This window comes from Tachyglossus aculeatus, unplaced genomic scaffold (assembly GCF_015852505.1).
Source record: "Tachyglossus aculeatus isolate mTacAcu1 unplaced genomic scaffold, mTacAcu1.pri SUPER_34, whole genome shotgun sequence".
NCBI classification, from domain to species: domain Eukaryota; kingdom Metazoa; phylum Chordata; class Mammalia; order Monotremata; family Tachyglossidae; genus Tachyglossus; species Tachyglossus aculeatus.
In genome coordinates this window covers 177592-199467 of record NW_024044839.1, presented here as the reverse complement: position 1 = coordinate 199467, position 21876 = coordinate 177592, and the positions used below count along the sequence as shown (strand labels likewise).

Below are 21876 nucleotides of genomic sequence, written 5' to 3'. Positions count from 1 at the left end.
CTACTCCAGAGCCTTGGCTTTCGGGGACTGGCAGGGTCCAGGCCTGTTGGCAGTGGGTCAAGGGGTTACCATTGTGCCCCCTCCCCAACCGTGGGACCTGTGTTCCAGGGTTCCGGCCACTGAATTGGCTGGGTAGCAACGAAAGTTGCTCTTGGTGTTGGACCCCCAGTGGGGAGGCTCGCCGCCTTGAGTCCTCAACTGTGTGAGGTGAGGGTGCTAACGCATCTCCAGAGTCTTGGGCATGCTGGGTGGGTAGGCGCCCTCTCTCCCGAGCACCTGCCCGGCGTTGCCACGGGCTCCCTGAAATCCTATGTCATCCCAGCCGGGGCTGTGCGGATTGGTGAGGCTTTTCATCCCGACAGTCGGCTCATCTGTCAACTTTCGTTGGAGTTGAGCCTGCGCCCCTGCCATTTCTCAGGGAGCTGGTGGCAGGGCAGGGCTGGCCTGGGGTCCCGCCTGGCCCATTCCCGGGGCACTGAGCCCTGCTCTACATGCCTGCCTGGCCCTAACGCACAGATGCCCATTAGACTGTAGGTGTTTTGTACCTACTGAATGGATCTTTACCCAGCCAGCAGGGCGATGGGAATGGAACAGAGAACCCGAGGGAAGGAGCTCAACCCCAGGGTACCTGAGCCAAGCTAGGGCTCCGAGTCTGGGCTCCAAGGCTCAACAGGGCTGCCTTTGCTGCCTCCTTGGCAGAGATGCCATATGGAGGAGTTGAAGACTAGCCGAAGCCCCGGCCCTCTCTGGCCCAAGTACAAAGCCAGGACGTCTAGCAGTTTCCGTGAGCCCGAGGTGGTTTCAGCGCAAAGGCTTATGCGAACACTTCCCGAAGAAATGCCAAAATCCACACTGAGAATGACTAAGGAGTAGCAATTTTTCCTTTTCCCACTGAGAGTGTGATCGGAGATTCACGGGGTTTCGGGTGACCTCAGAAATAACTTGTTCCGTCCCAGCACACGCAGGGAGAAGGTTTGTTGTACCACCTGCACTGCCCCGTTGGCCGTGGTCTGAATCGGCGATTAATCTTGATTTGGTAGGATTTCAGAGTTTTGTTTTTTGGCACATATGCTCAACCTATTATACCGTAAATCCCCCACATTTCAGCGCATGTCACCCTGATTGTTCCCTGCTGCATTGAGCACGGCCAGTGAAATATTCAAGGTCAGGAACTTGGATGCTTTATCCACTGGATTCAGGGAAACCGATTTATCGTTCTGTCTCAGCAGAAAGGGGTGGTTTCTTTTAGACCTATATCATATTGGCAGCCGATCCAGGAAAATAACTCCGAGCTTTAGGCGGGCGGTTTTGAGGAGGCTTTGCTCCGTCCCTGTCGGGAAGGATGGCTGCATCCCGCAGAGAGAATCACAGTGAGACTCAAGGTAGTGGAACGCTGTGATCCTTCAAAACAACAATGTTTGTCAAGTGTGCACTATGTGCCAAGCACTGTACTAAGCCTGGGGCAGTTAGAGTACAAAAGAATACAGGATGTGGCAGGCACTAGAATGAGGCTTTTGACATATCCCTTTTCTTGCCAAGCTGCTAAGATGGCCCTCCGACCCATTGGCGACTCAGATGCGACTCACTGGGTTTGACCCAAGTGGCCTCCTGGCCAGTTCTCTGCCACTGACGTTTGGGTAGAAGGCGAAGGGCTTGGGCCCTATGTCACCACCCCGTTCAGTTCTGGCCTCTCTGCCTCTTTGAGTCTCCTGATTGACTCTCTACTTCCAGGCCAGAGCTGCACCGTTGTAGGGACTCTGACCTTGGAGGAGAGAGGTGGGCGGCCCCCTGGTTGTCTATCAGAAGACTTGGCAGAGCTGCAGAGCCGCCTTCAGGCATTGGAAGTGTTTGATGAGGATGGTTGTGCCCGCTTATCTTTCTAGCCTGGGCAAAGAGAGTCATTGGCCAGCTGCAGAAAATGGAAGGGAAGGAGGGAGGGAGAGGGAGAACACCCGAGGCAGAACCCGGAGTTGCGGGGGTGGCATCCTCGACTCCTTACCTTAAATCTTGCCAATTTTTCTCACTCACCATCCCCCGTTCCACCCCTTCTCCTCCCACCCTTCCCCAAATTCCTGTCCTGTCGTAGCAAGACTATCGTTTCAGCCTCCTCCCTGGTCTCCCTGCCTCCAGCATCTCTCCCCCGTCCCATCTATTTGCCATGCTGCCACGTGGATCGTAGACTCAAAGCATCGCCCAGCTCACATCACTCGACTCCTTCCAAGCCTCTGTTGGCTTCCCATCCCCTTCCACATCCAGCAGATTCCCCATGGGCTTCAAGACTTTCTACTGTTCTCTCCATGGTCCGTATCTACTCTCTTCATCTACTGCTCCCCAGCTCACTCTCTTTATTCTTCCCAAACTACCATTCTAACTGCACTTCACCCTCAATCAACTGGTATTTTTTGGGTACCCGCTGCGGGCCAAACCCCGTGCTGAGCATTTGGGACAGCTCAACAGAAGCAGTCAGTCCAAATCTTTGCCTTTACGGAGCTTGCAATCTAGCCAGGGGGACATGCTTAACTCATTTGCAGATCTGAGGAAGAAAGAAAAGGTGCGTGAGTTAGCTCTTGACCCTCTCACCTTCATCCCCTGGCTCACATTGTTCCCCTGGCCTGAAGCTCCCTCCTTCACAAATCTGCCAGAAATCAGCTCTCCCCACCTTCTGAGCCCTCCCCAAATCCCGCCTCCTCCAATGAGCACCCCCCCCACCACCAATTAATTCCCACACCTGAGCTGTACCCATCCCACGATCACCTCTAATGCTCACGTGTGTATTTATACTCATCCTCAGCACTGGCGTGCGAATATGTACACACAATTATTTATTCCGAGTAGCCTCTTGGTAGCTCTCCTAATAATGTTTCTTGGCCCTGATAGGCAGCATAAGCCCCTGTGGGCTGGGATGGGCCTCCTCCTTCTTCTTCTCTCCTTTTCTAAGTGCTTAGTATTTAGTGCATAGCCCTCCGAGAGCACTCAACAAAGACCATGACTAGGTAAGCCTCAGTGGGAGAAAAAGGTGCATATAGGGAGCCAGCGAGGGAAGGGGAGGGTGTCACTGAAGCCGAGGACCTTTGGGGACGGAGACAGGGAGAAAGGTCTAAGGTCTGGGGCTGCCAGGTCAGGTCTGCTGGGCTGAGCTCTGCCTCCCCCCAGCCAGAGAACCAGGCTTCCCACGCTTGGCACTGTACAGTCAGGGAGGACAGGTCCACAGTGGCCCATTGGAGGGAAATGTCCGGACTCCAGTAGATCGAAATCTTCTTGAAGGCCAGAGCTGCCCCTTCTACTCCGTTGCCTAATTCAGACGTGCCCACTGCCATGCTGTACATCCAGTGGGTGCTGATGATGATCACCCTTTGAAGATACCCTTCTCCTTGGGCACTCAGACGACCAGGAGGGCGGACATCAGGCCCTGTCACCCTGAGAGAGTGAGCAAGAGACTCTGACTTCTGGGTCACCCATCTGTCCAGTTTGGCAGACTGGGCAGCTGGCCACGCCCAGCACTGGGGTTGCAAGGAGGGGCACGGAGGCCATGACACGCTCACTCTCTGACCTCCGAATGGAAACTGCCCTATATCCCAGGTGAGGTCATGGAGTCATTGAGCAGCTGTCTGTGGGAACAGCTGTGACTCCTCTCCGTGTTATCGGCAGTGAACCGGGAATGCGGAGGTGAAAATCTTGGACTCCCGTTGGTTCCCGCCCCCAACCCGCTGCGGTGCGGCTCCCACGCCAGGAAAGCGCTGACTCTGGCCCTCGTTCCCAGATTGGGTTGGAGCGGCCTGGGAGGCTGGACGTCTGGACGCGTTCGGTCACAACAGGAAATGAGTCTGGCACTCTGTACCTGCACCTGCTGGGGCCTGCAGCCATCCCGGCCCCAGGCCGTCTCTCCATCCGCCCCCTCCCATCCATCCGTCCGTCTGTTCCTGCCGCCCCAGATCAAGAGCGGGGTCCCAGGAGATGAGGAGGTGATCTGGTGGGGCCGACGTAAGCCTCTCTGAAACGGGACTACCCTGCACTGGGCCAAGAGGGCTGGCAGGGCCTAGCACGGGGCAGAGATGGTCAGGGAAGGACAGACACTGTTGGCCAGGGACGGGACCATCCTGAGGTTGCTACGCTTCCTCGCCAACCGTGACCTTTGTCACAGCCAGTCCGGGCTGTTTGCAGAGGACCAAAATGGGCCTCGGGGCATCCTGAAGGTTAACCAAACGAAGGCCGGGGACCAATGCTCCAGAACCTCTAGCTGCACCCACGGAGTCGTAGTTCATTTGGCCCACCGGGACAGGTGTGGGGCACCCAGAGAGTGTGGTGCTGCATGGCCGGGTTTTGAGCCTGGATCAGATCAGATGGGGGGTTGGGGTGGGGGGATGCTCACGGCGGGAAGGGGGCCCCCCCTGCAGCTCTAGCTCCCAGCCCTGTTCCAGCGAATAGGCCGCAGCTGCTGCAGACGGCTAACTTCAGTCACCCTCGTGTGGGCTGGTTAAAGGGGAGCTGTTCTTCCCCTCCCCCCGCACATCTTCCCCCGTCTTCTCCCTCTATCCTCCTCCCCCACCCGTCCCGTTCATGTGATCCTGATGGATGGATGCAGGCTCACAGCAGGATCTCGCAGCTGGTATATCATTTCAGGTGCGGAAGAGAGAATCCTTCTTGTTGATGGCTCCTTGAAGCTGCGCCCTAAACAAGCCCCGAGCCCCAGCTGCTCACAATAGCCAGAGAAAGCTGGAAGCTGCAAAGCCTTTAGATGGCCGAGGGGTCTTGGCTGTTGTAATAATCCTGCCGGGAAGGCGTGCCGTCGTGCGTTTCCAATACTGCACGATGATTTCGTCAGCAGTCAAGCCTCCGGTCCAGAGCCAGGCAGAGAGGGCCCCAGATTGGGTCAGGGGCCCGGCTCCCTGTGTTTTCAGTGGTGTCCCTGAGCCCAAGCGAGCTCCCTGGATCCCTGGGTCCACCTCTCTGATCTGCCCTGGCCTGGCACAGAGGATTCCCCCGGCCTGAGAGAGCACAGGCTCCTGGGAGCACCCACGGGACGGTGGGGGATACAGGCTCTCCAACCCAGATCACCTCAGCACAGCCCTTGCCCCACCCCCTGGTATCATCCAGCCACCACTGCCGCCCTCCACTTCCCTCCAGAACTAAGCCAGTGTCCAGTCAAGAGTCAGGCTTGCTAGACCCGTGAGCCTCAGCCTTCGCTCATCTCCGGTGGGGCCTAGGCAGATAAGGCACTGGGGCCCGATGGGCCCAGGCTGTGTCGACGGTAGGGAGAGGAGCAAATGGAACCACTCAGGCCATCTCCTTTGGGGTCAGGGGGCTGTGAGTCCCGGATGGGACAGGGACTGTCCGACCTACTTATCGTTATTCCAGCTCTCAGTACGGTGCTCAGCTCACAGTAAGTGCTTAACAGCTTATCATTATCATGGACCCCAGTTGGTCTTTGGTTTCGTTCCCTCAGAATCTGGACTCCAGTCGGTGATGGCTCTCTTCTCTTTCCAGCTGCCCAGCAAACTGTGCGGCCACTGACCCGAGCCAGACGTGCAGCGAGCACACTTCAGCGCCTCGTTCGCTGGCCGCTCACATGGTTCTCACACCCTTTCCCCTCCTGAGAACTGAGGCCCCGCCTCCTGATGCTGTCATGGCTCTCCCACCTTGGACGTGGCTTTGCTTGATTCCTGTCGCTGCTTGGACCCCCCCCATGGGACTCGTTCCTTGCAGGATAGAGGGATTGAGACTGGGCCGTTAGGTGGGGCTGGGCTTTTGGGACAGGCCTGACCGAATCATGGGAGGGGCCAGAACAGCTGTTATCTTGGGGGTCCCTGGGTAAAGCGCCCCATTTAAGGTTCTCAATTGTCAGATCTGTGGCTGGCTTTACAAAGCAGAATGCACTGTTCTGGGTCAGACCTTGGGCCTCCAGCCCAGGGTGGTTCACCGGAAGGACCACTGAAACGCCAGCAGTAAGTTGGGAAAGGCTTCCTCCTGACCCCATCCTTGTGGCTCAGGATCTCAGGACAGGGAGGACTTGCCAAAGGAAAAGGGAGTGTTGTGCACCTCTCGCTCCTCTTAGGCCTGGCCCCAGAGGCTGCAAACACTGCTATCCCATCCAGGAAATCATTCCTAGTTGAGCCATCTCTCGGCTTGAGGGCACCAGATGCAGTAGAGGGAGCCCAGCTGTGCCCTTCCCCAGCCCTGTGGCTGACTCCAGGGCATCAGTCAGCCTGGCCTCGCGGTGCACCATCTGGACCCGGCTGGATGACTGTAACATTACTGTGATGTGGGCGACTGCTGTGTGCAGTCAGGAGTGGTCAGGATTTGACTGCAGACTGCCGGCTTTCACCATACATGCTCAAGAGGCCATATGCCTGGTGCCCAGGCTGCACGGTGCCCCCTCTTTTGGGGAGGAAGGGAGAAAGTCAGTGGGCGCTTGCAGCCATGGAGCTGCAGAAATGGCCCTGGATGTTTCTCCCCTGAACCTCTGCCCAAGAAGGCAGTGAGTCAACAGGTCCACTTCTCTGTGTGGGTGTCAGGCACTCTCTTCTCCTAGCAATACCGACTGGGTGCTTACTATGTGCCAAGCACTGTGCCGAGCACTGGGGCAGATACAAGATCATCAAACTGGACACAGTTTGACCCATAGTGTTTGACAGACACACTGGACCCATACGGTGCTCACGGTCTGGGTGGGATCGAGAACTGGAACCTTATCCCAGTTTCACAGCTGAGAAAACTTGGGCCCAGAGGTGCACCAGGTGACTTGCCCGATATCACAGAGTAGACAAGTGGCAGAGTGTTGATCGGAACCCAGGTATCTTGACTCCCAGCCCCATCCTCTTCCCAACTGGGCTGTGTTTCTGGCTTAGAAAGAGAAGCTCATGAGGAATGAGTGAACTCCCAATCTGTTCCTCTCCCCGTCCCCCACCCAGACCCCCTCCCAATCCCCCGCCCGAGCGCCCCCGGCAGCAGCTGACCCCCGGAATGCCGGGCTCTCCTCTGCTTGTTTTTTGCTCTGCCTTTTGAAGTCCTGCAGAGAATCTGGAAAGGCCACTGGCTTCCTGTTTGAATTGGGTTCCTCTATTTATCTTTCCTTAGAGCAAAGCCCCGCCAAGCCCAAGGGTGGCCCCTTGGGGACAGGGGGCACTGGCCCTGTAACCTGCAGCTTAAATCTCACCCCACTGGAACTAATGTCCCCGCAGATGGAGGCAGGACTGGAGAAACGAGACTCTTCTCGCAAGGTGCTTGGGAAATGCCCCCCGCCCCCCGCCAACTCCCGGAGCCTCCAAGCGATCAGGCCTTTGTCCTGACGGAAGGGGTGGGCCTGCAGGGGTTAACCTCCAGGACCCGGGCACATCAGTCACTGCTGGGCCAGGCAGGAGGGGCAGGTTCCCATCTGCGTGGGGCTGACCTCTGCATGGGTTCCTCGGACTCAGGCCAGGGTAATCGGTCGTTTCCCTCTCGCTGGCTCTGAGGCTCCTCAACTCGTGACCGGGCCCATTCCTCTCGGATGGACCTTCCAGGCCCAAGCTCATCTACTGGGATTCCGGAGTTGCCTAGGCAAGAATTGCCCGAGGCAGGGGTGGAGTTGCACAGGTAGAGGGGCTGCCCCGGGCCAGGTTCCCTCCCTCTGTTGGGCTGACAGAGCTGCAACACTAAAGTGTTCAAGACCCTCAACCACCAGGCTGGGTTGGTGTTGTTCCAGCTGCCTCTCCATTGGACCAGGAGGGTATTTGCTTGTCAACAGAGAATTTAGGAATTCTCTTCCTCTTAACACACCCCAGGAATTTTCTAGCTGGGAACAGCTGTGTCCTCCTTCACAGCTTTCCAAATGACTGCTTTGTGGCAGTTAGGAAAATAGATGGCCAAGACCATCTTCAGAGTCAACAGCTGGGTAGTGGGTCCTCCACTTCGAAAGTGATGCCGCCGATGGGGGGGCTGCGTCCACAATAATAATAATAATGATGGCATTTATTAAGCGCTTACTATGTGCAAAGCACTGTTTTAAGCGCTGGGGAGGTTACAAGGTGATCAGGTTGTCCCACGGGGGGCTCACAGTCTTAATCCCCATTTTACAGATGTGGTAACTGAGGCACAGAGAAGTTAAGTGACTTGCCCAAAGTCACACAGCTGACATTTGGCGGAGCCGGGATTTGAACCAATGACCTCTGACTCCAAAGCCCGTGCTCTTTTCCAAGTTTGCCTATGGCTGAGAGAGAAGCCCTCGCCCACTGGCCCACCAAATCTGTGAAAATAAGGTCAGGCCCCTTTTCTGGCCCCTGACCACCCGGGCAGCCCCCTCTAGACTGTAAGCTTGTTGTGGGCAGGGAATGTGTCTACCCACCCTGTCACATTTTACTCTCCAAAGCGCTTAGTTCGGTGCTTTGCCCACAGTAAGCCCTCAATAAATATGATTGATCGATTGATTGCTGAGGTACCGGCAGTGAAGTGGGCAGAGGATTGTTGAGCCGCCAGCAGTACCGGCGCTTGAGGTGGACTTTGCAGGGCAGTGGTGGGAACCACTGAGCCATCTGTATCTTTCCCTCCATCCCTCTTCCCCGCCAACATGCCCGGCTGCTCTCACTGCGAAACAGCACAGTGGGGAGAAATGGGTGCAGCCTGTGGCTGGGGAGCCGGGCATTGTTGAGATCTCAGCAGTCACAGAAGACACTGATGGGCCCTCCCCCATTTCATAAGCCATCAGGGAGGATGGGGGTGGAGGTTGTGGGGGGACTCTTTTCCACTATCTGAGGAAAAGCAAAAATAACCAAAGACACCAGCGACCAGTACCTGGGCGAGAGCACAGATTTCAGGGAGAAGGTGGCCAGTCTCCAGGTGGTAACTTTCTTGGCGAAGACAAGGAGGGCAAAGTAAAACAAGCCTGGAGAGTGAGTGGCCGGACAGGAAGGCAAGTAGTCAGGCGTGGGGAAGTGCCTGCTTTGCTGTTCTCCGGCTCTCCGGGCAGCCAACCCTGCAGTTGGGCACCTTTGGCATGGCCCCCAGTCTCAAAAACTGAGTCCCGGCTGGGGAGCAGGGACACGGAGCCTCCGAGCTGAGCGCCTGATTTCCTGCCCCCGGGCATTCCAGGAGGGAGTGGGTGGGCAGGAGGGCTTGGAGCTGGGCGTCAAAGCCCCTCTGCCGACTGACACCTTCTCGGCCCTACTGAACAGTGCTTTGCAGCTGCCTTGGGACCCACCAGGGTCATTAGGAAGGAAGCCCCATTGCTTAGTGGATAGAGCATGGTTCTGGGAGTCAGAAGGTCTTGGGTTCTAATTCTGGCTCCTCCACTTGTCTGCTGTGTGACCTTGGGCAAGTCACTTCACTTCTCTGTGCCTCAGTTCCCACATCTCTAAAATCGGAATTAAGACTGTGAGATCAGGTTGGACTGTGTCCAACCTGATTAACACTTAGAAGAGTGCTTGACACATAGTAAGCATTTAACAAATGCCATTATTATCATTATTATTATTATTACAAGGCTGGGAAGCTCCTAGAACGACAGCCCCCTATCCAGCTATCTGGAAGGTGGTTTCCCAGTTTGCAAACGTTCTCATAATTAGCAGTGGAAAAAAAAGAGATCGCTTTATTCCTCAACCTACTTGAGTTTCCTTTGCTTCTAGTTTAAACCGTCACTTGGGAGAACCCACTGATCTTTCAGAGCTTTCAATTAAGGGGCCCATTATCTCACTCCAGATAGAGGGAGGCGGCTATTGGAAATCCCACTTCATGTAAATATCCGTATTGCCTGCTTTCTATCACTTGGAGTTCTGAACACATCTGGAATGAAAGTAGTTCAAATAACATTCACGAGAACTATTTTGGTTGGCACTGTGACATTGTGGGATATGCCAATTTGTAATGGCTCTTGGAAACAGCCAGTTTGACAATCTCCCTGAACTATCCCCCTGAGAAATTATTCAATTAAAGACAACCAAAATGAATGCTTAGGGCTTTTGTCTCAATAAAACAAAATAGCCAGCAAGCATGATGTATCTGGGGTCTGTTGCTCTGTCAAACTCTTCGATCCCTGGCTTCGATTTCCCGTGACGGGGGACGTAGTGATTCTTTCCAAGGGTTGGAATTCCCAGCCCTTCTGAGATGATTCCCGGTCCTACAGGTGCCCTGTCCTCACATTCCAAGAAGGCTCTGTCCACGGCGTGGCCACATCCCATCCGTTCCCCAGCCCCTGGGACCCTGTGGCTGAAGTGGGTGGAAGCCTTGTTCTTTTGGATTAAGGGGGAAGTATGTGCCCCTTGAGATAAACCTGAAGTTGAAGCGTTTTTTCTCCTGTGCCAGTGTGAGTGTATGAGTGAGTGTCCTAAACCTTGGCTTAGTTTCCTGCTGCTGCCACCTTCTTGGTGTGTGGACGGGCGCCCGAGTGGGACTTGGCTCCTCTTGGATTCAAATGCTGCCTGACTGACATCTCTTTTCCTTGTGCCCTAGGGAATCCAGCCCAGAGCTACAGGGGACAGGGCTGGCCTCCCGGCAGACAGCTTCCTACTCCCTGTGATTCGGGGGCCTTGAGAGCCAGCTCAGTCCAGCAGGAAGGGGAAAGTGAGAGAGAAACCCTCCCACCCGCCCCTTGCAAGGAGCCATCCTGGAGTTCTGGGTGCAGTGTGTGAGTCGAGAGAGGCTTCAGGAAAGCCAGGGGCCAATCCATATTTTCTCTGGATTGACCTGTGGCTTTTTTCCCCTTCCCTGTTCTGGCCACCACCAAGAGTCTGGAATCCCTTTTGCACAGGCAACCCCAAGTCCTGGATGGCGTGGGACAGTCCCAGAAACTTATGGTTTCTGGACCCCCACCTAGGGCTGAGGTCAGGATCCTGGATTTTCTGGGAGATGTGGTCCCGAGTGGGCTCCTTGCAAGCTAGGTTCATTCATTCCAGGCTTACTGTGTGCAGAGCACTGAACTTAGCACTTGGAAAGCACGATTCAGCAATAAAGAGAGACAGTCCCTGCCCACACCGGGCTTACAGTCTAGAAGCTGGGAGACAGACATCAAAACAAGTAAGCGGGCATTAATATAAATAAATAGAATTAAAGATATGTACATATAGCAAGTAAACAAGCATCAATATAAATAGAATTATAGATATGTGCATATGTACACAAGTGCTGTGGGGTGGAGAGAGGGGTTAGAGCAAAGGGTGTGAGTGGGGTGGCGGGGGAGCTGAGGAAAATGGGGGCTTAGTCTGGGAAGGCCTCTTGGAGGAGGTGAGCCTTCAGTAGGGCTTTGAAGGGGGAAGCGTGATTGTTTGGCAGATATGAGGATTTGGCTAGGTTGCTGTGTTGGCTTTCCACGAGTGTTTCCGGGAATTGTAGAGCCCAAATGAACCCCTGGTACTGCGGGCCCTAGAAACATTTGTGCTGCCCTCCTGTCTTCGCCTTGAAAAGAATATTAGAGATCATTGGATTTTAATGAATTCAAAATATTCCAAAAGAATCTGTGGATATCTGGTTTATAAAATATCCCTGTCTCTTCTGAGCCTTCTTCCTGCATCCTCTCTTCCTCGTTTCCCCATTCCCTTCTTCCCTCCTCTTTTCAGTTCCTCCTCCTTTCACTGTTTCCCATCTCCCCACTTTCTCTCCTCCCCATTTGCCTCCATCCAGAGCCTTTGGGGAGGATTCCCAGGTTTAGGCTGCCAATTTTCACAGGGTCCGGCAGAGATAGGGTTTCACTCTCTGACCAAGTGAACGCGAACCCGAGCCTGAGCCCAAAGCCAAACCCCCTTGAATCCAGCAATTTCATGCCACCCATGCTGCTGTTTTTAAGTTTGAAGGCGTGTGTCTCCTCCTGCCCAGCCACATCAGCCTGCACTTATAATAATAATAATTAATAACTTTGGTATCTGTTAAGCGCTTACTACGTGCCGAGCACCATACTAAGCATGTTTTCCCCCTCCCTTGCCTGCCCCATCATTCAATCACCCCTACCCTTCTGCATGCTCGCCCACCCACTTGAAGGCTCACACTCACGCACACTTAGATGGAGTGATGGGAAATCCAGTCTCTAGCTGTAGTCTCTTGATGGAGTCATTTGGGAAAACATAGCTATGAATGGAGGAACGGAAATCCTTACATCCAACCCTTTCTTGGCCTTTAACCAGTCCTTTTTACAAGTCTGTTTTTGAGGTCATGATCCCAGCAGAGTTAATATGGATTTGGGGTCTGATATCTGGCCGGCTCCTCACTTCCGTGGACAGACCATTCCCTGAACTAGACTCTGATTTCTCGATCTTTTGCTGGGGGATGCTGTTCAGTCGTTTTGGGGGATGGTAAAAACAAGTTCCAGAGGTTTGTGTAACAACGACTTGTGTGCAACATGAAAATGCTCTGGGGAATTGACATTTGGCCCTCTCGGTCACCGCCTCAGTTGGACCGGGTTTGGTAGTGCCCCGGCCTTCTCAAGGGCAGCATCAGCAATGCGACACTCTGGACGGCCTGCTGCAGCTCAGGCTGGGTCTGGGACTGGGGCCAGGGCCAGGGCCAGAGTAGGGATTGGGCTAGATTGGGGCTGGGATGGGGCTGGCCTGGGCCTGAGCCTGAACTAGGAAGAGGGCTTCAGGCTGCCACATTTAACAGCTTTGTCTTCCTGTTGCTGTACCGGCACTTCCCTCCAGCGGCACACCAACGGTTTCGGGAGTGGGTCTGGCCTCGGAGGCCTCAGTGTCCTCGACCAGGGTCAGCCCACATCTCCAGCCTCAGGGGCCAGGGGGAGGGAGGGTGCCGGCAAAGGCCCTCACAAACCCATCTTCCCTACAGGGGGGAGCAGTGCAGGGGGTGGGCACCCCAGTCCCGGCCCGGTTCCTGACGAGGCGTTCTGCTCCTCTTCTAGAGATCATCGATGACCTCGCCAACCTAGTGGAGAACACAGATGAGAAACTGCGCAATCAGGCCAGGCGGGTGAAGATGGTGGACAAGAAGTCGACCTCGTGTGGTAAGAGATGGCGGCGGAGCCAAGAGGGCCTTTTGGGTTCACCCAGGTAGTTGGGTTTTTTTGCAAGAATCTCCCAGGGGGAGCCCCCAAGAATGCCCCATCCCAGTCTCTGTAGCCAGGCCAGCAGGTTTCCACGCCTTTGGCTGCCCTGGCTTCTCGGGTTTGCTGCACCCAGCAGCCTGTCAGCTTGGCCCGATCCCAGCCCTGGCCCCGTAGGGGAGCAGGTGCACCTTTCTGGCCTTGGGTTCACAACCTTGAGGGCCTGGTCTGCTTCCCTTCTCCTCTCCATCATCAGGAGCCATCTGACTGCAGGGGCCTCTGACCTACTGCCCTGTCTCCAGCCTTCAGCTGCCACAGGGGATCTCAGCAGTGTGTGTGGATGGGCAGGTCGACTGAGATGTGATGTTCCTGAGTGTGTTGTGGCCATTTGCACCTTTACACTGGGTGTGTGAGTGTGTGGGTGTGGTGGCAGGGGGCATTCAGTCACCAGCCCAGGCGAGAGTGAGCGGGAAGCCCAGGCCAGGGCATGCGGGTCTTGGCCACAGTCAGTTGGGAATGTGCAGCAGTGCAAGGAGGCACCCAGTGGAATGGGGGGAACATAGACAAGGGTGCCGAGTAGTGGCCCACAGGAATCGGCGCTGCTCCCAGTCTGTCCATCTCATTTTTGTGAGAACGTGCTCATGAAACGTGCTTGCACTGGGCATTTGTTTCTGGAGGGATCAGCCCTATATAAAAAAGGAAACAAATTGATTCGTGTCTGGCCAGGCCCATTGTCAGAAAATCCCTCGGGGATGCTGTGGCCAAAACTTGCCCACCACTCTCTCTGAATGACTCTGCCTCCCTCGGGGCCCCGGGCAGAGGATGCCACCAGCCCAGTGGGGCAGGAAAAGTTTGGCGAAATGAGTCAGTTGTGTAGCGCCATTGTGGGGAAGCTAATCCTGGGGTCGAGGCAGGCGGGGAGCAGTAACTTTCCCTCCGCATGGGGTGGACTGTTTATGTCCAACTTTGGCCAGATGAAGGAGGTGTGAAGCTCCTGATAAAGGTCCAGAGAAGACTGTCTGGAGCAGTGGGAAATGGGGTCCATCCAGGAGGGAAGATGGGGGCGGGGTTAGTGGAGGTTGTTTACCCTGGAGAAGAGAAAGCTGAGGGGGGGCCCTGAATTCCTGCCTTCTAGCCTGTAAGGATGCCCATCAGCAGTTCTTCACATCCACTGAGGTCTGACCATGCAGTGGGCTGACTTTGCAGCGGGGAAGGGGACTGTGGTTGGACTAAAGGAGGAACTTAGCCCTTGGGATGGCCAAACCTGGCCGTGGGGCAGGGGGCTCCTGGGGCATCTGGCCAACCCTCCATCCCTGGGGAAGCTTTACAAAAGCCAATTGTCCTAGGGGCAGGGGACTGCACCAGAAGACCCCTCTAAGCTCTGAGGGTTTGGGGCCTGGCGGTCCTGGATCCTTTTTGGAGACTTGAGTGCCATTTCTAGAGGAGACAGGCCAATATTCCCACTTTTTACTTGAACTCCTGATCTCAGAATATTTTAACAAGGCAAAATACTTGGCTGTGAGCCCCACGTGGGACAGGACAGGACAGTGATACGACCTGATTGTATCTATCCCAGCACTTAGAGAAGCAGCGTGGCGTATGGATAGAGCATGGACCTCGGAGTCTGAGGACCTGGGTTCTAATCCCAGCTCTGCCACTTGTCTGCAGGGTGACCATGGGCAAGTCATTTCACTTCTCTGTTTCTCAATTACCTCATCTGTAAAATGGGGATGAAGACTGTGATCCCCATGTGGGTCATGAACTGTGTTCATCCTGATTAGCTTGTATCTACCACAACACTTAGTACCTTACCTGGCACACAGTAAGCACTTAACAAATGCCGTTTAAAAAAAACAGTGCCCGACACATAGTCAATTTCATAATTAATGAGTGCACCTTCACTCTTTAGGGTCAGTTGGTCAGTGATATTTTCTGGAAGTAGGGAAATGGTTTAAACGCAGAAATCCAGGGAACCAGTCATCCCTTCTTCATTTCCTGACTGCGAGACTGGCCATCGAAGGTTTAACCCCAGGGCCCAGGACACTAGGTGCCTGTCTGGGGAGTAATGATTTCTAGCAGCTTGCTCCCTTCTCGTTAGCAGACTCTATGTCTTGTAGCTCTCGGTTGCGGCTATTTTGGCAATGGTCCTTGATAAATTATGGATAGCATTTTTCATTTATCTTCTCTGACGTCTGCGGGGCATTTAGAGGTGGAGTGGGTTTCCATTTGGGGATGAGGCGGTTGGGTCTGGACATGGTGTCCCAGGGTGACATTCAGCTCATCTCACTCTCCTTCTCCCTCTTCCTCTCTTTCTCTCTCTCCCCAACACCCCCATTCCAGCTGTTTCTCAGGAAAAGGTGGAGGGGGCATTCACAGGGATTCTTAGAGGGATTGCTACCTCTGGGCCCTGAGAAGTTCTGCTTCTCTGTAGGGTCAACTGGTTTGTCCCCTCAGCCATGTCTATGGATCTGTGGTAGCTCAATCAGTGAGTCGATGGTATTTATTGGGCACTTCCTGAGTTCTGAGCACTGTCCTAAGTACTTGAGCGAGAACAGTTCAGTGAAGTTGGTTAACACGGTCCCTGACCACAAGGAGCAAACTGTCTAGAGGGGCCGACAGACATTAAAACCAATTACTAACAGTGGCGGTGGGAAAGAATCGGGATATGTACAGAAGGATTGTGGTGAATAAAAAATGCTTAAGGGGGTCAGATTCAAGGGCGTCGGTGGCACAGAAAGGAGGACAGATAGGAGAAATGAGGGCCTGGTGCAGGAAGCTCCCCTCCCCCAACCCCCGAGCCTCCCCAGAAGCCTGCCTCCCTAACCCCTTGTCGCAGCTGGTGGACACGAAGCCCTCTAAAAGGCGGCTTCGGCAGGCCCTCGGGGAAAGCATGGCTGAGCTTGGCATGTCCCCGGGCCCAGCACAGCCAGGTGAGCCATGGGTGGCGAGAGCAGGTGCGGTTGCCTGGGGTTGATCCAGTTGCACCAGGAGCCTTCTCCCAGGCAGGGCTAACGCTCTGGCCTATTAAACATGCTCCGACTGATCCCCGGCCACTGGGGTCATTGTCTGGAAAGCCACCACAGCCCAATCGTCAGGCTGGGCCGGGACCCCTTTGGTGTCTTTCAGATGACTGTCAGCTCCCAGTGTGGCTTTGCATGCTGGGGCTAGCTGGGTTGGAGCCGGGAAGCCTCGGTCCACTCTGTTCCCTTTTGCCAAGGGGCAGAGTTGGGGCCCCGATACTGGTCCAGCCTGGTTCCAAGGCACTTATCCAGCAGCGATCCCCAAGGACCCAACAAGAAAGCCATCCATGTCCAGATGGCTGGGGATACCATCTGCAGCCCTGGACACCGCCACTCTGGAGCTGCGCTGTACACTGGGTCTGCCCCAGAGTCCTTGAAACTGTCATCATCCTAGGCCCGGAACCCTTGAAATTGGCATCCTCGAAGCCATCATCCCGGAGCCGGAGCCCTTGAAACATTTGTCCTGAAGCAGCTCTGTGCTGGGTCTGCTGTGGAGCTGTTTGCACGAGACATGCAGATGGCCCTGAACCACTTAGCAGATTCCTCGCTGTGCAGTGCCTGAAGGATTAACCCAGAGAAGACTGGAACCACTCTGGGAGCCAGGTAGGCTGCCTGTGGAGGGTCTGGGGCCTGTAGCCATAGGGAAAGGTGGACCCTCCCTAGACCTCCAGTATAGTCTGAAGCTTGAAGTTTGGCAGCCTACCTGCAATCCCAGTCCTGCAAGTCTCTTTGACTTGGTTTTCTACTCCTGCTCCTGACCAAGAATCTAGGCGGCAGCATGCTTTCTAGAAAGCAGCATTTGGACTGCCTTCAGCTGATGAAAAAACCAGACGTGGATACAGTCTCTCCAACAGTGAGGTCATTTTCAAGCCCAAATATCAGCCCTGGGTCTTGGGCACCCCCAGAGGACAAAGCAGCACCTCAGGCCTGGGGTGGGTGGGGCCTCTAGGGAGGAGGAGGAGGAGGTATGGGCCTTGTGGGCCCCCCCCCCTGCACACTACTCAGGATTGTGTGGAGTTCTGGTTTCAAGCCGTGGCATGGCCCGGTCCAGGGAAGTCAACTAGAAGCAGCCTGGCCTGTGGGAAGGGAGCTGGTGTGGGAAGGAGTGCCTGCAACTCTGGGCATTAGAAAATGGCAAGGGCCCAGTCTGGGAGTCAGGCCAGGGGGCTGCCCTTGGCCAAGGGATCTCCAGGCCCAGCTCTGCCAGCCGGTGGGTGAGGGCCAAGAGGGCAGCTCTGGGCTGGCTCCCTGCCATCTCTGATGCCCCCTCCACCAGGCTGAGGCTGCAGACTCCAACTCTCCCTCACAAGCCACTTCTGGCTTTCGTTTCTCCTTCTCTTCATCCTCCACTGGGGCTGGCGGAGACTGGGGCAGTGGTGCCACTGCAAGTCCCGGGGTGATGGGTGAAGGGCTCCAGGCGCCAGGAGCCCTGGGTGGGGCTCAGGATTTGCCACAAGAGCTCGTAAATACTACTCTTCCAACTACTCTTCTGACACTCCCGATCACAGCGGAATCAGGCCCAGACCTTGGGCCAGACCAGATGAGAGCACTCTCTCGAATATCTTCCGGGTCTGTATCCATCCTGCCTGCTCAGGCTGTGTCTCCGGCCCTTCGAGGGCTAAGACTGACCGGGTAGGGGGGCGGCCCTGGCCCCAGTCTTGGTGCTGGTGCAGGAAAGGCCCAAGATGGGCCCAGCCTGTGCCACCTAGCATCCCCAGCCACTCCCCTCCAGGGTTTTGGGAGGGGAGTGGGCAGCAGCCAACCCCCGGGGTAAAGGACAATGACTAGATGCCTGGAGCTCTGCATGGGGCAGCGGGAGGAGGGCTGCAGTTCCTTAATTACATTTGCATCTGCAGCTGTGCAAACAGACCCAGCTTCTCCCAGGCCCTTCTGCAGTGAGCAGTGCCCGCCCTGAGCAGCTGTTGCCAGCCCTGGCCCGATTGTGCCAGGCAGGGGGAAACCACCAGTCACAATGAGACCCCAGCAGTTAGTTATGTTGGAGTGAAGGGAAAGAGAAACACTTGGAATTGTGCTGCATTTCCACGACAACAGCTTCCAGTCTGGTTTCCATGGATACATCCTGCAGTTGTCAGTCTCCCTGGTTCAAGCCATGGTGCAGCATCCTCCCAAGGAAGTCAGAGCTACCATACGCTCACCTTTGTGGCTCCAAGCGGGTGAGCCCGGATCCCCTTTCTGGATCGTAGCTTGGAGATCTCATTTGTGTCATAATGTCCACACCTGAGCCTCTGCATCATACGGTAGGGGCAGGGGGCAGCTGGCAGGCAGCAGAGTAGATCTTTTGGTGCATGTGCAGTATTTGAGGGGTTGTGGCAAACCCACAGCAGGCCTAGCTCTGCCCTGGAGGAACTAAGGAAGGAGGAGAGCAGGATCTGGAGCCTTTAACACAAAGGTCCGAGTTGCGTGGCAGCGTGGACTAGTGGAGAGAGCAAGGGACGGGCAGTCAAGGACCAAGGTTCCTACCCTGACTCCCCCGCTTGCATACTGTGTGGCCATAGGTGAGTCTGCTATTCTCTCTGAGCCTCAGTTTCCTCATCTGTAAAATGGCCATCTGCTCTTCCTACCACTTAGACTGGAGGCTTGTGTTGTTGGGGATTGGTGCCGTGAGTGGTAGATTATCTCGGATGCCTTGCAGTGCCTAGCATTCAGCACTCAGCACTGTGCTTGGCACCTTGTAAGCATGCAGACAGTTCCATGGTTGTCAGGTGATAGGCATCTAGTCTCGGAGGGATGGAGGCAGGAGGCTCCTGGCCTGTTGGGCTAGTGTCGGAGGACAGAGAGCAGCTGCTTCATGCCACCCCAGCCCTGAGGCAATGTAAGAGGTCTTCTGTGTCCCTTCCCACTCTGAGCCTGGTGCGAGGCAGGTGGAGGGGGTAGAGGTCTGAGGACGCCCCCACAGAGTGGGCTTACCCTACCCGCTGGGGCCCCCTTCTCTGAGCCAGCATGCAATCCATCTGGCCCTCCTGGTGGTCCCCGTCCCTGCAGACCCTGCTCCGTTAGAGCCTCCAAAGGACCCGGCAGACAGCATTGAATCCCGTTTGTTCGGTTTCCTTACTGGGGACTTTGAAATCACACTTTTTAAGCACCCTTGGTTCAAATGGGATTTTGCAGTCAGAACAGGAGAAGGGAAGAGGGGTGGGGTGTCAGGAGGAAGGAACTGGGAGAGCGGGCCGGCGGCAGTGAACCGAGTGACGAGGAGTAGCGGGCTGGGGGATCCAAGATGAGCCATGCCATCGCTCCCCGAGTGGCTGGTAGCGGCACCCACACCAGGTAGCGGACTGATTGTCCAAGTTTCAGCGGGTGGAGGAGCGAGATGTGTGGGGAAGTGAGTGGTCTCTGCTCCACCTCCACCTTCTCTCCTGGAGCTGGGCCTCGGACAGAGAGCCCAGAACTGGACCATCTGCAGGCCTGGGAGTTCCTCGCCCTCAGAAGTGTAGGCTTCAGAGACCCAACCTCCCCTTCCAGGCCACCGGTGCCAAATAGGCCCTCTTTCTGACTGTCAGGTAGCGGAGGCAGCAGGAGAGGCCCCCAGTGCTGGTCGACCAGCCCGTAGGCCAAGTCTCCTGTTCCCCTATCCTCCACCCCATGGTGTTCTGTCTCCCTGCCCCCCACCTTCCTGTTCCTGTGCTGTCCTGTCCCCCTATCCCACCACCCCCCTCGGTCTCCCTGCCCCTTCAGTCTCAGACCTTCCCAATCTCATTATGAAGTGGAGAGGATTGCTGAAGGCCTGGTTTATTTACCTAATCAACTGGCCGTTGTCTGGCCGAGGAAGCGCTGCATTTTTTAGCCAGAAATCCTAGTAACAGGCAAACAGAGGTCCGGCCACCAGGTCTGAAGAGACGAGCAAAAGAAGGTCAGCTAATATCGCTGTGGGCCTTGGGCCCGGTGGCCATGACAGCCAGGGGGGTGTTTATTTGAAGATCCCAGACTCAGAGTCACTGCCGGCATTGTTGGCCCCCCGCGTGCCCAGCCCAGCCTGGCGGCTTTGGCCGTTAATGGATTCTAGAGCTCAGGGAATGAGGCCTTCCCCGGCCGGCGCTCTCTCCTTGTTCTCTAGTTTTTCTCTTTTTCGTGCACTTTGTTTCCAGGGTCTTTGTCTGCCCGGCGTTGCTGGGGACTCCTAATGAGATGGGGAAGAATGGCGGAAAGGCCGGTCGTGGTGGGAGGAGGGGCGGGGGAGAATGGGGTTGGGGGGCATGGGAGAACCATGGCAGGTGACGCTTCTACAGGCAGGTCAGGTAAGGTGTGTGGGCCTCGTCCTCCGAGTGGCTGTGGTGGTGGTATCGCCGTAGGGAAGGCAATGCTCTGTGCTGGCCTCTTGTCCCCAGGTCTCCTGATGCCCTCACCCGACACTCGTGGGCTGCCGCTCTCCGCAGGGCACTGACTCACCTGTCCACCCAGTGTCTCTCTTGCCCAGGCCGCTCCAGACCACTGCCCATGGGCCAGATTCAAACCAGACAGCTAATCTGCTGACCTGGGGCCCTGGACTCCATCCCGGCCCCCACCCATCATTTTTGGCTCAGCACCTGCTGTGGGCGCAGCAAGGGATCCAGCCCCGGGGACAGTTTGATGGAGGGAAAATTCTCCTCAGCCCATGGCCCACCCAGGTGCTCACAGTCTAAGAATGGTGGAGAGGGACCAGGCAGCAGACACAAGCAGAGACTGAAAGGATAAAGTAGTGTAGGAGCACAGCACGGAGAAGGAACAATAAGAGCCCGTGGCAGTTCCGCATCAGGGAGTTGCTTTCTTTATTCTGTTCGCTGCCCAGCCGGCATCCCACAGTCCCGGTGGGCCTGCCCAGCCAACGTTCTCGGTGACCTCGACATGCAGCAGCTCCTCTGGCTCTTGGCAGTCAGGGTCTACACCTTCCCAGCCAGGGCCAGTTAGAGCAGGCTCCTGGTACCTGAGGCCTGCTTTTGGCAGTCAGAGCCAACTTCTGGGGGTCAGGGTCACCTTCTGGTGACCAGACCGGCTTCTGGTGGATTGGGGCTGGTTCGTTCATTCATTCATTCATTCATTCATTCATTCATTCAATGGTATTTATTGAGCGCTTATTGTGTGCAGAGCACTGTACTAAGCACTTGGAAAGTACAATTCAGCCATACAGAGAGACAATCCCTGCCCACACTGAGCTTACAGTCTAGAAGGGGGGAGACAGACATCAAATCAAGTAAACAGGCATCAATATAAATTAATAGAATTATAGCTACATACATATATTCAGAATATATTCACATATTCAGAAGTGCTGTGGGACGGGGAAAGGGGGTAGAGCAAAGGGAGCGAGTCGGGGCGATGCAGAGGGGAGGGGAAGCCGAGGAAAAGGGGGGCTTAGTCTGGGAAGGCCTCTTGGAGGAGGTGAGTCTTCAGTAGAGCTTTGAAGGGGGGAAGCGTGATTGGCGGATTTGAGGAGGGAGGCTGCTCCAGGCCAGAGGTGGGACGTGGGTCAGGGGTCGACAGGGGAGCAGGCGAGAATGAGGCACAGAGAGGTTAGCACCAGAGTTGTGGAGTGTGCGAGCTGGGATATAGAAGGAGAGAAGAGACCAGTCAGCACCAGCTCCTGGCAGTCAGGCTGCCTCCCCAGGGTCCGAGGTGGGAATGAAACCTCTGCTGAATTTGGGGCTCTGCCCACTACAGTGCTCTGCCAGGGAGGACAAAGCCCCAGCTCAGCAAAGGCCAGCAGAGGGGAGACCTGAGAGAGGCCTGGGAAATGGTTTGATTTTTTCTCAGGGCCTCTAGAGGGGGCACCCTGGTCCTCCGAGAGAGTGTGGGGCATGCTCTGAATCCAGTGTTTGACTCCCCCTTACCGGCCCTGAGTAGGATATTTTTCAATATGTCTTCTGATCCGCCCTCTTGGAAATGTTAATGAGGCCAAACCCGCGAAAG

The 21876-nt window shown here is 55.6% G+C and overlaps 1 protein-coding gene across 1 annotated transcript in view; it reads left to right on the top strand.

The window, feature by feature from the left end:
* Window positions 1-21876, top strand: part of STX8 (syntaxin 8) — a 55717-nt gene that overhangs the window by 23740 nt on the left and 10101 nt on the right. The window contains exon 7 of the mRNA XM_038742039.1: window positions 12812-12913. Within this exon, the coding sequence (XP_038597967.1) occupies window positions 12812-12913 (102 nt within the window). The remainder of the gene's footprint in view (window positions 1-12811; window positions 12914-21876) is intronic.